Source organism: Mirounga angustirostris, unplaced genomic scaffold (genome assembly GCF_029215605.1).
Source record: "Mirounga angustirostris isolate CCGP_5_RB_7025 unplaced genomic scaffold, mMirAng1.0.hap1 SCAF_1, whole genome shotgun sequence".
In the NCBI taxonomy this organism is placed as follows: domain Eukaryota; kingdom Metazoa; phylum Chordata; class Mammalia; order Carnivora; family Phocidae; genus Mirounga; species Mirounga angustirostris.
This window is the reverse complement of record NW_026991709.1, coordinates 132,041,862-132,057,929: the sequence shown is the minus strand read 5'-3', so window position 1 is coordinate 132,057,929 and position 16,068 is coordinate 132,041,862. Positions and strand designations below refer to the sequence as shown.

The following is a 16,068-nucleotide window of genomic DNA, read 5'->3' as shown; positions in this document are numbered from 1 at the left end:
TTTGAAAACTAAGACATAAACTACATCTAAAACTTGTATGTACTATTATATTGACATTTAAGAAACTGCCAGAATGTCTAGGAATAAGAGTAATAATGTCTTAAAAATTGGACCAAAGTGGAAGAACATCAACTGTCATCCATTTGCAGAATCACCATTATCCATCAGCAATCTCAGTAGTTTTATTAGTGTCTGACTTTATTGATCCATTATTACAATAGAGTAAGTGTGATTGAAGCTGACAGATTGTTAACTGGATCAGGTAATCTTCTGGCTCTGGTTTTGGCAACCTTGCTAGGTATCTTTTTGTACTCTGGACTGAGGGAGGCTCTTAGTAAAATTGCAAGCTACTGGATTAATGGCAGAGAACTACAAGCACATTAAGAATGTCTTTTTAGAGAAATAAAATGTGAAAATGACTATAAAATAGAAAGTGTCCAAAAAAAAAAAAAAAAGATATGGTGCCTCTTAGGAAAGATAGCCATATTTTACATAAATAATACAACTTCACAGGAAGTTCTTCAAAGATCCCCAAGAGTTACATATTATAGGAATGTCTTCATGTTATAATATTAACACTGATACTGGATGTCAGGAGAATGAATAATAACCAAAAGAACTCTAAATTAGAAGTAGCTTAAAGAAGATAATAAGAATACTTTTGTCCCCAAACTGACTTTTCTGGTTGTTCCCTGCCTCCGAAACAATGCTTCCCTCTGTAAACTATTTCACCATAGACCAACTGAAGTCTGAAATATAAGTTCTCGTGTATCTATACAGAGGAGCTGGGGAAGGATTGGTGGTGCATTTTATTCCTAAAATGTAGTTGGGAATTAATTGAACCGCTACTAGGTAATGGGAGTTAGGGTTAAAAATAACAATGAATTAAGTTACTGAAATTACCATAACCAAAATTTGCTGGGAAGAAAACATTTTTGTTTGTTGAAAATGAGTTTAAAAAAAACCAAAACCTCCAAAAATTATTCCTGTCTTTGTTTTTATATGTTAAACTGTTGACTTTGTTTTCAGGGTTTTTGTTAAAAGCAGAATGAAGACAAATGACAAAATAGGTCATTTTCTTTTCTGTGGTATCCTTGAGAAATTTAGTAAGCATGAAATGTGTATATTTTAAAGTTTTATGGTTAGTTTGAAATTCAGAACTTGGCTTTACTGTACTTGAAGCTAGCGGTAAGATTGTAGGATGTTTCTTTCTCTGAATGAGGATCTCTGTGAACAGTTTGTTTTCATCTTAAATGTGGTCAGTTAACCTTTGAAGAGTGTTAATGTAGTTAATGCACCTCCAGTTGAAACCCAGATTATTGGAGTAGAAAGTGCAAGTGGTGTTTCCCAAGCCTTATGTACACTCAAATCCCCTGGGGATCTTGCTAAACTTGTAGGGCCCAAAATTATGCATTCCTTTTTAAAATTTTTTTTAAACACTTTATTTATTTGGCGGGGAGGGAGAGAGAGACAGAAGAGCACCCGAGCACAAGCCGGAGGGGGGTGTGGTGGGAGCGGCAGAGGGAGAGGGAGAAGCAGACTCCCTGCTGAGCAGGGACCCTGATGCTGGGCTCGATCCCAGGACCCTGGGATCATGACCTGAGCCGAAGGCAGATGCCTAACCAACTGAGCCACCCAGGTGCCCCTAAAATTATGCATTTCTACTAAGCTTCCAGGTGATGCCAATATTGCTGGTCCCTGAGCCATACTTTGAGTAGCAGGGATGTAGAGTACAGTCACTTAACCTCAAAGTAGTGTTTATTAATGAATTGCAATCGTAAAGTCATCTTCACGTACTTGTATTTATTGGGATCAGTGAAGGTTTGTCAGCCTAAGAATAGATGAGATTGATAGAAGTTCCATAAATACTAGAGCAAAGTCTGTTGGTTTGATAGCTTTATACTGGTCTCAGTGGACTCTTGCTTTCTACTTAAATAAGCATTTGATGTGCTACTTAATGAATTTTAAGAAGTTGAGGCTTTAAGCCAAAGTGCAAAACAGAAATGTATTGGTACTCAGTTGATTAAAAAAAGTACCATTTACACAATTGAAATCATTTTTGTGTTCCATCTTGTGCCGATATGTATTACAAATGTTTCCCCCCCTCTTCATGCAGAGTATGATTTCTTCCATTGTGAACAGCACTTACTATGCAAATGTCTCAGCAGCAAAATGTCAAGAATTTGGAAGGTGGTACAAACATTTCAAGAAGACAAAAGATATGATGGGTAAGCAAAAAACTGTTGAAGTGGTGGCTACATACCATTATGTGTCATTTGGGGGTTTATCAAAGTCACATCTAAAGCCAGGTCTTGTGATTGCCCAATTAGAGATCAATTTAGAATGTTTCTTTGAGGGTGGGGAGTGGGTATGAGTATAATGAGATAATTAAATTCAATAAATGTTTGTGTTTAAATCAGCCAAACTGACTTGGTTGTCAGACATGCAGGAAATCGAGGCGGGAGGAGGGAAGCTGTCATTTTTTAACATCTCAGTGAAGACCTAACCAGGCCTTGAATAACTAATATTAGCTGTGATTTCTCTCAGAGATAAATCATGCTTTTATGTGTTTTGTTTTTGTTTGAGAGAGAGAGAAAGTGCCTATTTTTACACCCAATTTTTAAGGAAATTAAATTGTATTTATAGTTTCCACAATTGAGATCAAGTGATTTTTATAGCTCTCATCCCCAGCCCCTCTAGATAGGCACGTCGGTGAGCACACTGCTTCACCATCCATACGGGAGACCTCATTACACCATTTCTCAACTTTTAATTCCGATATGGCTGCCCATCTTCACAGGTAACTTCAGGTCAATATGCGTTATGCAGGAAATGCATTAAAAATTATCGGCAGTGTAAAAAATGACAGAGAAAAGTTGTGTGTTGTGCCTGAGCATTTAGATTATGACGTTTTCTCCCTTTTGAGTTTGCCAGTGTTGCAAAAGCAAACACTGTGATCAAGGTTAATGTTTCAATTTCTATTAATGTTTTCTTCCACATACTCGTACCTTCCAAATAATATAGGAACGGGATGTTTAATATGCATAGCATTGTGCCCTGTTTTAAATCTGCTTCTCTTTCCTTCCATTGCATCCATTTAACAACAACAACAACAATAATGACTTCTCCTAAAGATTTTAAGAAACAAGAGAACCTGAATTTTGAGCATGTTTTAGCTTTTAATATTTGAAGCAAAGCCATCCATCTACCAAAACAGATTCTTTGCCTTTTATAGCTTAGAGCTGTAATGAAGACAATGCATCATTTTTGGAATAATTGCTTGAATTACTATTCCCTGTGAATGGCCCACTTGGGCTGATATCACTGGTAGAAATGGAAGGTTTCTTTCCCAATTCTTAGTTGTATTTTGCATATATCAGTGATTATGGCAATATGATAAGTTCCTCTAAATATAAAGCCTGAATATTTAATAAAGAGAGAAATGATGATTAAAATCAAGCCAGAGTCTATACATCAGAAACATGGTGTGCTATTTGGAAAAGACTCACCTATTTACATACACCAACCATGCTCGGCCTTTCCATTTAAGAGCATCAAACCAGTCTCTTCCTTGCAATAGCAGAACATTTGACATACTTACAGCTGACTCTCAGCCAATCCACATTAGAGACCTAGCCAAGGGAGAAGCATTCATCCTGGTAGGTGATAATAAATTGCAAAATCGTGACAGTATCACCATTGTACCGGGATGCCTCCCCGCCCCTTCCTTGAAAGATTGTCTTTAGCATCTGGTGATAGCCATAGCTTCTTCAAGAAACATTTGGATCTTAGCAAAACTAGGTATACTGGCTTGCAATACAGTAAATCATTTGCTTCATTCTCTTGCAGATATACCTGCCACCCGTGATAGTTAGAATTAAATGAAGCAAGCCATATAAGATACCCAACCCCAGTGTTCAATATGTCCTCAGTTATTATTACTTATCATTATGATCATTTTATTTATTATATTGGTTACTTCTTTATATGTTCATGGCTAGGTAAAAATTGACCGTAGATAACATTTATGTCCTCTTTTTCCTTTCAAACCTTTTGCCTCGAGTAATAACAGTTAATATATATCATGAAAAAATACATGTATATTTCTTTTTTCGTTAGTGCATGTATTTTCTTAGCTCTAGTTGCTATTAAGCAATCTGTGTTCTTCTAGAAGCTGTTTTAATTTTAAAATAGTCATTGCTTATAAGCCTTCTTGGAGTAGTGAGAGTGAATAATAGTTTGACCCCAAAACTAGTCACATAGAATTTGAAAATAATTAATTTTATGCCTTAAGTCTAAACCGCATTATAAAATTAGACCTGAAGTACCTGATAGTACCCCTTTCAAAGTTTGTAGAGTTGTGCAGAAGAGGGAAGTAAAAACATAGCCATTGAGTTCCATCTTGAAATTTTCGTAGTTTAATTGGATCTTTAATGTGCCCTGTGCCTACTGTCTGTATTTAGGAGATGGTCAGAAATCCTTATCAGTACCATCGCTGTTGGCTTAACCTGACTTTCCTTTTGTCTACTTTAGTTGAAATGGATAGCCTTTCTGAACTATCCCAGCAAGGGGCCAATCATGTCAACTTTGGCCAGCAGCCGGTCCCAGGGAACACAGCCGAGCAGCCTCCGTCCCCCGCGCAGCTCTCCCACGGCAGCCAGCCCTCTGTCCGGACCCCTCTACCGAACCTGCACCCTGGGCTTGTGTCAACGCCCATCAGTCCTCAGTTGGTCAACCAGCAGCTGGTGATGGCTCAGCTGCTGAACCAGCAGTATGCGGTGAATAGACTTTTAGCCCAGCAGTCCTTAAACCAACAGTACTTGAACCACCCTCCCCCTGTCAGTCGATCTATGAATAAGCCTTTGGAGCAACAGGTTTCCACCAACACAGAGGTGTCTTCCGAAATCTACCAGTGGGTACGTGATGAACTGAAACGGGCAGGAATCTCCCAAGCCGTATTTGCACGTGTGGCTTTTAACAGAACTCAGGTCAGTTTTGTTCTCTTGGTAATGGTTCTCTCTCTCTTTTTCTCTCTTCTTTCTTTAGTCCCATCTTCTACTAATCCTTGTACTTTTACTCTGTGTTAACATTTAATTCTTCTGTGATCGTATTGTCTGTTCTTGGGGGTGCCTGAGCTTTATCACTCCTTTCCCTGTCATAAACTTCCAAGAAAGAACTATATACAGATCGATCTTGATTCAGGGGCCTTGAAAGAATAAATTCACTGTCCATTATATTTCGAACTGGCATTACCTATCCTTTTACATAATGAGAGCATAGGCTGGTGGTAGTAGCAGATTGAGAAATGTTTCATGATTTGGTCAGGGCCGTTGGTAGGACTCCTGGCTGCTAGCCTACTACTGTCTTCCTGTGAGCCCCGTGTCAAACATGACCATGTAAACGTGCCCTGTTTATGTTCCAGTACAACTTTTGGCGGGGGGAACCCCAAAACATTGTGGTACTCAGTAGCAATTTCTGCCATTTAATTTGAACAGCCATTGCGGGGGCGGGGGGAGGATACATGTACGTATACATATGGCTTATTAACCTAAAGTGTTTCTTAGCTTTGTCCTCTCCCCCTTTACATTATTGTTAGTATTCCTCCAAACTTCATTCTTTAGATCAGAGATCAGCAAATCTTTTCTGTAATAGTCCAGATAGCAAACATTTTAGGCTTTGAGGGCCGCAAGAGCTGTGTCACAGTGTCCTGTGTTGGGCAGCCACGGACAGTAGGTGAATGGATGTGAGCGTCCTGGTGTTTACAAAACTGGCCTCCGGGATAGGTTTGGCCGGCAGGCCTTAGTTGGCAGACCTCTCCCCGAGATCTGCATACACCTCCTCGTATTCACACCTTTGTCCTCCTGGGCAAATACCTGTGAAGATACCATCAGCAGGGAAGATGTTTAGAGGGACCTGGAGAAAGAGTGATAATATGGTGTGGGAAGGCCTTAAGATGAAAAGCCCGAAACAAATCCATTCTATTAAATTGTGAATGAGAGGAATTTTTTTTAATTTCTTTTTTTGGAAATTAATACAATATGTATGGTGTTTATTTTTGGCCCAGGCACACGAAGAAAACCAAGAGAACATGTAACTTTGATTAGAAATCAGGACATTATGTCCTTCAACTTTCTTGTTTTACCACTGTTCTTTCTTTCGTCAATTTGTTTTTTGGCCTGACTCATACTTTCCTTTCATATTTAAGTTATTTTGTTTATTACATGATTATAAGAATGAGATTCTGGTACAAAAATAATCTGGTATTAATTCCTTGTTGGCAGTTTCCATACCTAGGAGAATCCCAGCAGTGACTTATTTTTGGCTTGCCTTAACTGGATTGAAAGTTAGGAGGCCTGACAAAGCCTCCTAACTTAAGTAACTCCGTGTTTGTTTTCACTTTCTTTATCTGTTTTTTGTGCATCATTTGTCTTTTTTGAAGGGTAGTTGCAGAAGGTTATGTCTCAGGTTAAGATTGTATGATTTTACCTAGTTCTCTATTCTACAACTTGAAAATGTGTTCATTAGTATCTGGTAAATTTCATGATACCATATTCAACTGGGAAGCAGTAATTTAAAGAATTGAATGAATGAATGAATGAATGAATCAAGAATCAACCTCTAGATAATCCTGTTTCTGGCAGCATTCTTTATTTTTGGAAATAGCAGTAACTGCTAGTATTTCTCAGTACTGGGCAAAAAATAGGTTTCTACATAATAGATCAGTAAAATGCTTGTCAATTTAATTGAAAGCCCACGAAGACAACATTGACATGAACACAAATGAAATACAGATTTACTGATAAATGTTTTAAAAATTGAGCAATTTATTATTTCTTAAAGCACTAAGGAATGTATTTTATATGGTGAAGAATGACAAGAGACTTTAGCTGAGGGATGTGTGAAGTCACTTTCCATTGGTACAGTTTTTCTTCTCTTGGGTTTTGATGTCACACCATTACTCTGAAGATTTGACCACTTGTTCTGCATTTGGTTCTCACATTGACTGATTCCATGGATCTCTCTAGGATTTCCTGCTGGAAAGATGGCAGAATTAGAATTCACTCTCTTTTTATGCTCTATTAATCTCTTTGAAAAGATAGTTATCTCTGTGGTTAACATCAAAAACAGTGACTTAAATTTTCCTGAGGGTGGTGGGGGAATGAAAACAGTGACCGATTTGGTATCGAGCTCTCTTTATTAAAAAGAGCTAATGTAGAAAAAAGTTACTACCATAAAAATTATTTGGAGCCCTGGGTGATAGAGATTTGGTTTTAAACCTTTATATTGGTAATTGGTATCCTCAGTCGAAGTGGATATTGGCCATATGTGAAGCTGTTTCGCTTAAATAAGCGTAATTTTCTATGTATATTTAAGTGTTCACTTTTGGGGAACAAGCTTTTAAACATGCAAGCATACATGTGTTTTTGGTGGTCATACTTAAAAACCACACACACGCACGCGCTCACACACACAGCTGCATTTATTTTAATGATTATACATTCATATGAATGCATGTAGTGTGTTTATTTCAAAGTGTATGCATTTCAATAAAAGCAGGTGCAGAGTGAGAGTGTATGGTGTGAGTGTGGAGTACGAAAATACACATGCTAATGCATATGTATAGACAAGGAGCTCTGCAGAGTTAAATCACACATCACACATTTGTGTGCACTTATTACAATGTGCAATTCCAACTCCAAGTTTTAAAAAATTAATGTAAAATATGTACATGCAAATGCAAAGTTATGATATGATCAGATAAAGAAACTGGTACCCTATAAACAGTATGTTAAAACATTAATAGATAAAACTAACATGAATTGAGACTCTTTTAGTCATTGACAGCTCTGTGCAACTTTAAAATCCTGGATTTCATGTTTTAACTCTTAACTGGAGAATTTTCTTATCATCCTAATTGGGTCTCCTAAAACCCCTCTTTTAAGACTTTCACACTTGACTATTAAAAAAAAAAAGTTTACCTTTTCTGAAAATTTATGGTGAATTTTATATAATTACTTGTTCTAAGGACTTTCCCCCCCCCTTCTGAATTGATGGGCATATGTTCTTTAATTGCTACTGAAGATACCAGCTTTTAGCATATGTCATTCATTCAGTTATGCCTACTTGATGTCTTTTTAATGGAAACCTGTGGCTAAAAATAATTGCCGAAGCTTCTAGATTTATACTTTCCAGTTCACTTCTCTGTATTATTGCTATTTAAGGATTGTGATAGAAGCGAATATATTTGTTAGTGCCTTTTTTTTTTTTTTTTAATAAAACCCAGAGTTAACTCTCATCCCATTCTGTGGCTTTTTTCCCTTTTTTCTCCCCCCTCCTCTTGTCTTTGGCACACTTTATTTTCCAGTAAAATAAAGAATGAAGATGGATTATTCAAAACTGATAACAGTAATGGACCATCATGTAATGTTTTATTGAATTTGAGTTCTGTAAATTATGTGGTGGAGAGAAATTTGCCTGCTTAAGTATAACAGAAATTGCTACTGTGTTCCTATAATTCTTCACAGTGTAATTTAAGGAAAGTCCACTATCCATATCACTATTGAATAAAAGGTAAAAAGGTGCTATTACCCCAACGTGACAGCTCTCATTTAGCCTCCCAAGCGACAGAGATAAATGCGTCTGCTTATAACTTACTTGGCAGGAGTCCAAGGTAGTAGGTGGAGTTGAAAATAGTCTTTCACCTGGACATGTGATTAAAAATTCACAAAACAAGAGAGGCAGGTAGTCTTGAAGAATATCAACATATTTTCTTTTTAGAGAGGGAAGTTTCATGAAATCATATTTTCCTTCTGAGGGCTTTGAAGTTCCATGAAGCTGATAAAATCTATTTGAATCAGTGATTATGTTCAAAGAGGAGACAAACGGGAGGCCAGACAGACCTTTTGTTCTATTGGCAGTCTCTTTCGCCTATCTGCTGTTTTAAAGAATTCCTAATTAGCTTTTGGAAGTCCTGATAATATTTATTGAAGGTTTTTTTCTTTCTTTTACAGTTACTAATGAATTTTACTTGTAATAACTTGTAAACTCTTTTTGGAATGTAAAAAAGGTTTAGGAATTCATCAGTAAGTTCACTCTTTAAGTCAAAAAAATGGGAATTCTCACTTCACCCCTGTGTAATGACAGTGCAGAATAATTTTATATTTTTAGGTATAAAGCACGTAGTACATTACTTGAAGATGTAAAGTCCAAATGAAAAGCAGCTTCTCATTTCCAATAAAATTAATATTCATGAGTTGTTGGTCACTTACTACGTACCACAAATTCTCAAGTTATTTTCAGGCACAAGAATGACTGATGACTTTGTTTGATTTTGTTCAGTAAATTCATTGAGCACCTATAGTGCACAGTACTGATGATATGTTTTAGTCCTGATGTTTTAAGTGTTTTCTCTGAGATGGCAAGTAAGGTACATGATGACCTTGACATATGATTTTTTAGCACGAAGGAAAAATTTTGGTAATAGATACCTCTTACTGTTCATGGGGGATTGCTACAAATGACCTTGACCTAAGTCTGAAGTGTATTTTTGACTATGGGAAACAGAGGCCATGTACATCTTAGTCCGTAAATGCACCTCCTCAGATAACAACAACTTGAACAGGACGAGAACATGCATCCCTCATATTCAGATTCTAATAGTCATTTTGCATCCAGATTTATTCTCAAGTGACATGAATTTTTTTAGGGGGGTAATTAACACATTCTAATCAAAACATTTTCTAACAATATTTTCAAGCATTTCCACCAGGGGGCACTCCCCTCATTGAAAGCCTGGGCCAAAAAAAAAAAAAAAAAAAATCCAAAGGTTTCTAAAACACCTGACACTGTCTAGCCTGGCTGCTTTAGAGCTCGTTGAGTGTTCCAGGATTTGAAATACCGCTTTAGATTTTAACATATTTCAGGCAGAAAAACTGTACTTGCTGCAGTAGAATAATTAAGTGGAAATAAATGCTTTGCCCCTAAAACATTTTATATGCTCAACTGAGAAGTCATACCAACATCACAATACGGGTAGAGGAAATTTTAAATTTTCTCCCAGGTGACCTACTATCTTCTAGTTTTAGACATGCAGGGATGACTTAGTTTCATGTTAACAAGACTTGATAGAGAATATTATGTATTTTTTTCATGTGTTTGCTTTTCTCACTATAGTTCTCTGCTGTCTCAGAGAACATTTTTAATGGAGATGATACAGTATTTTGTTATTTGAGATTTGTAAATGTCTAATTTAAAATTTCCCAAACACAATAATGTCCTAAATATTTATAGGATCTCTTTTGACCTAATCTGTTTTTTTTTTAAATTAACTGAATAGTTAATGTAGATAAATGTCTTACAAAGTGCCACATAACTTTTCATTGAAGCCTTACCTTGATTCAAGTAAGAATTACCATTAGAATTTACCCATGAGTAGCATATCTTGTTCTTAAGTTTCTATCAGTCACTTATAATTTTTTCCTTTTGTGGTCTGAATACACATAATTAATCCATGTAGTAAATATTTATCAAACACTTATGTGGTAGGTATTGTGCTGGGATGACAAAAATGAATATTAGGTTATTATGCTCAAGGAATTGATAACATTGTATTTATCTATACTGTACATTTCTGTCTCTTGATTTCTGTGTAATTCATATATATTGCTTTGCCAAGCACATCTTTTAATATAGAACATTTGGTGAGGAAAAGTAGAGCGTAAGGACTATTTTTTTACACCTCTTTTCAAGCATTTTTTGAGACCTGTATTTTTCGGTTTCAGTGTGACACATCAAAAACACAGTCAATCTAATTAGTTGGCCTTGTGCAAATTAAATAGCTGGATGATTGACTGCCTGTTTGAATTTTAGTTAAATTGACTGGATGTTTTATTCTTGTATAAACACAGTTGCAGCATTACTTGTCAGTCTTATGAATGAAAGGACATGCACCCTTCATTCTTCAGTCACATTTTTTAATGATGAAACTGAAAGTTCGGGTCCACTCTCCAGGTTTTGGATGCAGGAACAAGTGAGAGACTAAAATTTACTCTTAAGCCCCCTCAGCCTATTGGAGGTTCTTTTTAATAGCAGCCTATTAACCATTTTTAAAGTGGACAGTGCTTCTATCTGCATGTAGGTGTTATATGTGGGCAATATGGTACCTTATCCCTGAGGAATTAGGAACAAAACTATATTTGCACTTCTAAGAAACCATGAAAAAATGCAAATGTTATCATCTTTAGTCTCAATCATTTTGATATGACACTTGGCCTCCCCTTCCCCAAATGTTCCCTTTCACCGTTTCTGCAGGGTTATTGGAAAGTGAAATTTGCAAATGGCATGGAGATCTTGACAACATTTTTATTTGGAACTATCTTGTGATAAACTGATATTCTGGCTAAATGTAGAAAGCAAATGTGTCTTGGTATTCCAGGCATTATTTCGTGTACAAGATGGAAGAGGTAAAGGCTGCTCAGCTCTTATCAAATGGGCAGAAAATTTTTGTAATCCTTCTATTACATATAATTCCTTAAACAAAAATGAGGAAATCCATTCATTTTTGAAAGGCTTCTTCCAAAAAAAAAAAAAAAAAAAGGTTGACAATTAATGCTCTAGTATTTGGGGAGAGAGAGACACCTTAAAGGAGTTTACTAATGGTTTGTAAATTTCTTCTATTACTAATAAAGACTTCTATTCCTTAAGAAATTTGGCAACTACAGAATTTAATTGTATTCTTTTCCTGGGCATGCCGTGATGGATTTTTGCAATGTAAAAATGGGGTTATGTATTTCAAATTTAATCAGTGGTTTTCTGAAGTTCAGAATTCCAACCTGTTACCCAGAGGTATAGTGATAGCATGACAGTATTTAGAATTATTCAGGGTAGGCTGTAGAGTTTCCTTAAATGGTAAGTAGAAGGAATCACTTGTCCTTAATTTGAAAATTAAGGGATAACTTAAAATATTGCCTGTGAAAACATAGCATGCTTTAGTAGTATTCTTTTTTCTAATATGTTACAATTCATTTTCTGGTATTTTCTTTGAAAGTTCTCCTTCTCTAGAAGTGGCTTTGTATCTTTACATATTGGGCTGTCGGCATTCCACTGTCTTTGTCTAGGCAGCTTGAGAACTATACAGTTCAATGCTGTTGTATTATGAGCATTTCATTTATTCTTAACTTCCCTCTATCGTCTCCCTGTGAAAGATTTCATGGCAAGTTAAGCTACTCAAAGGAAGGAGACCAATTAGGCAGTTTCAGTTTGTGTTATATGTAAAGCAGATGCTTAATAAAATTAAGAATACAATTGAGGCTCTCCTCTCTACCCCTTCAATTGTAACTCATATATTTCTGTGTAGAATTAATGCTTCTGACTATTCATTTTCTAAACAGAGTGGAGAAGGAGAGGGAAGGGTCCCCGGTGGCTGGCTGGGCAGAGCTCAGGAGCAAGCTCACCCTGTGCCTTTCATTCCCTGCAGGGCTTGCTTTCAGAAATCCTCCGCAAGGAAGAGGACCCCAAGACTGCATCCCAGTCTTTGCTGGTAAACCTTCGGGCTATGCAGAATTTCTTGCAGTTACCGGAAGCTGAAAGAGATCGGATTTACCAGGATGAAAGGGAAAGGAGCTTGAATGCTGCCTCGGCTATGGGTCCTGCCCCCCTGATAAGCACACCGCCCAGCCGCCCTCCCCAGGTGAAGTCTCCTTTCCTCTTTTCCCTTCTTCTTTTTCTTCTCTTTCTTCCCTTTCTCCTCCTCCTCCTCCTCCTTCTTCTTCTTCTTTTTCTTCCTCCTCCTCCTCCTCCTCCTCCTCCTTCTTCTTCTTCTTCTTCTTTTTCTTCCTCCTCCTCCTCCTCCCCTTCCTCCTCCTCCTCCTCATCCGCTTCTCCTTTTAATGTTTGAGGAAGAATCTCAGCAAGAAATTGGAAAGATAGATGAGCAGATATCAGTCTTTCTAAAAATAATAATTCATAGGGTTGCTTGAGGAGAAGTTGGTCCCAAATCAGTGATTCTGATAGAAAAACAATAAGCTACTAATTAGAGGAAAGAAAATTGCTTTGTGTCGCTTCCTTTTGGAGGTTCTTTGGGGGTGAAAAGTAGTCTTTAAATGGGATGTTTGTCTCAACTACAATTATTAAGTAAAGAAACATTTAAAACTCAATAGGAAAAAAAGTGATAAAGTCAGTTTTATCCCTATGAGTTTTAGAACTGCCATTTGAATAGTAAATAAATAAAAATAAATAAGTAATTCCATTTGTATTTATGCTTTCCAATACGAAGTGCAGCTGGTACCAATTACACATCATCTCGTTTGTAATCTTTCATAATTAAGTTTAATACAATCCTTGAAGGCAGCTTTAAATGGGGCGGATAAGGAATTCCACCCATATTCCCAGAAATGGGCACATTTTCTATTTCCTGAATTTTCGTACTTTTTAGAAAGGACAAAAGTCACCATGCAGGTAACTTTGTGTATGTGCATCTGTCTTTTAATTTTTTTAAATCAAGTTTTAAAGATAGCCTTATGGGGCGCCTGGGTGGCTCAGTTGGTTAAGCGACTGCCTTCGGCTCAGGTCATGATCCTGGAGTCCCGGGATCGAGTCCCGCATCGGGCTCCCTGCTCGCCGGGGAGCCTGCTTCTCCCTCTGACCCTCCCCCCTCTCATGTGCTCTCTCTCATTCTCTCTCTCTCAAATAAATAAATAAAATCTTAAAAAAAAAAAAATAAAGATAGCCTTATAATTAGGAAAATTCAATAATAAAAAAGATAAAAGTTTGATAGTGTATTAGACTTAAAATCAATAGGCAAATGTATTTCTTACACATTTATTGCATGTACAGCTCTTAAAAATAAGGTCAGCTAAAACTGGATAAAAATTGAATATGGAATACAGATTCAAAGTATTCATGTAGTATAATGTCATCCTGAAATCATATCTTGATGTTAATTTCTTTTCATCAACAGTAAAAAAATGAAATAAAACACCTTCCCATGTATGGAAATATAGAAAAAGCACACTGAGCACTAAAAATGAAACTGCCACAGATCCTTCATTGATAAGGAATAGATATAATATTCAGCCACTTGAGGTTCTTAAGCTCTATGTTATAATGTTATGAAATGAATCTTCTGTAGAAACATCCAAAGTCTGTTTTCTCCATTTTATGTAATGAAAATCAATTTGGTCTTAATGTGTAGGGCGCAGACTGTAAGGAAGTCATTGCTGTAATTGTGGATAAGAAAGTCATGTGTCTGTACCAGAGAAAAATGCTATCTATTTGCATATATACATATCCACCTGCCTACACACACAATTATTGAATTTGATCTGTAAAGCCTTCTATAAAATATTTCTTAAGAGAAAGAATGAGGATATATATATATATGACTTTATATATATATGACATATATATATGACTTTTTAAGAGTGATTAAACAAAAAATACTGTACTTTGGACTTGGTTTAACACTTAGTTTGTGGTGTTTAGAGTTAATACACCATCATTAGTTAACTTTGCTTCTACAATCAACACAGAAGGCCTCTGGGCAAAGAGTTATTTTACTTATCACTTAATCTGCAATACTAACAAAAGAATTGCTTACTTAAGATCAGTATGAACTTCAGCATTGAGCTGTTTCTTTTTTCTTTTTTTCCTTAATCTATCCAAATATTTGACTTAGTAGTTCCTTAATGCAGTTTTTGTTTTCTAATTTTTCTATGATCGCAGTGCTTTTGTTTTTCTAAATGAGATACTGCTGTCCTTATTCATCAGGTTTTTTCTTTAGCCACATTTACAGTAATTCTTAAATGGTATTTCTTTTCATGTACTATTAAGATACTCTTGGGTAGCTCCCCTATATATGTGTCTAAAGACTATGCCTGCTGATAAGTTGGGATAGAAAATATAACTTATTTTGGCCTGCATTACTGATTAACTGGTTAAGCCACCCTTATATTTGTTCTCAAGAGGGGTTGAGACCAAGCCCTTAGCTGGGATATCCAGCCAATGATGAATGTGTAAGGTATGTAGATACCACAGATTCTTAGTGAAACTCTTTCAAAGGAGAAAAGTTTCTGTTAATGCGGTATTACTGGCCATCTAACCAAATTCTGAAATGATTATCTGATGTGTGTATAATTTTATTTCACTGCTATAATATGCATCTTCAAGTATCTTAATTTGCCTCACTGAGAATCCCTTTGCATTAACTTAATATTATTGTAATAGAACTCACAACTAGTTTGTTCACCTTTACCCTTTAACAGTGACTTTATAAATGACATTTTAAGAAATCTTTAATGTATTAAAAGTATTATCAATGTAAAATGAGTACTTAAGATTTGGACAAATGTTTCTCAAGCAGCTGAATTAGTAATGTTTTGCAACCGTTGAAATTGAATGCTTTTGAAAGGGAACCAATACACTATACTTAGGGTTTTAATACGCATATTACAAATGATTAAAATGGAAGGGGGAAAAAGGACAAAACGACAAATACAGAAACAGACTGCAGAATTTTGTCTTTTTTAATTTTAAGTTTTGACAAAGAGGAGTCTATTATTGTATTTCATTTCCCCTTAAATGAGATTCAAAACATATTTTGAGACAAGTCTTTGACTTAGGTTGGACCCAAACCCTGATTTTCTTGACCTGAGTTGAGATCAAGAGTCGGACACTTAACCGACTGAGCCCCTCATTCGCCCCTAAAGAACTGCTTTTTAAAAGGCAGAGGTCCCTTGTGGCTCACAGGAGATCTAGACCACCTTTAGGCCCAAGAGAGCTGGCTTCTCTTCCGGCTCCTACCCTGTAGAGTTGAGGTCACACGGAAGATGATTGAGATGTCCTCCCCGGATCATACCAGACCGAAGACCTACACTGTTGAGGAACTTGGATTCTAAATTATATTTAAGAAAAGACTTCCCTGCTTTTAGTCAGGCCCCAAGTTTTATTCCAAGGACTACTTCCCCTGGGAAGATCTAGACCAGCCTCAGAAATCACCAGAGCTCTTGCCTCGGTGAGATGCCTCTGGTACAGACCTGTCCCTTCTGCTTCAAGAGGGGCAACCGTGCTGTG

General features: G+C 36.6%; 1 protein-coding gene across 6 annotated transcripts in view; it reads left to right on the top strand.

Moving 5' to 3' along the window:
* Positions 1-16,068, top strand: part of SATB1 (SATB homeobox 1) — a 101,614-nt gene that overhangs the window by 46,933 nt on the left and 38,613 nt on the right. For all 6 annotated transcript variants that reach the window (XM_064588475.1, XM_064588461.1, XM_054504442.2 and 3 more), the window contains 3 exons: positions 2,117-2,228; positions 4,534-4,988; positions 12,476-12,688. In XM_064588475.1, the coding sequence (XP_064444545.1) occupies positions 2,117-2,228; positions 4,534-4,988; positions 12,476-12,688 (780 nt within the window). The remainder of the gene's footprint in view (positions 1-2,116; positions 2,229-4,533; positions 4,989-12,475; positions 12,689-16,068) is intronic.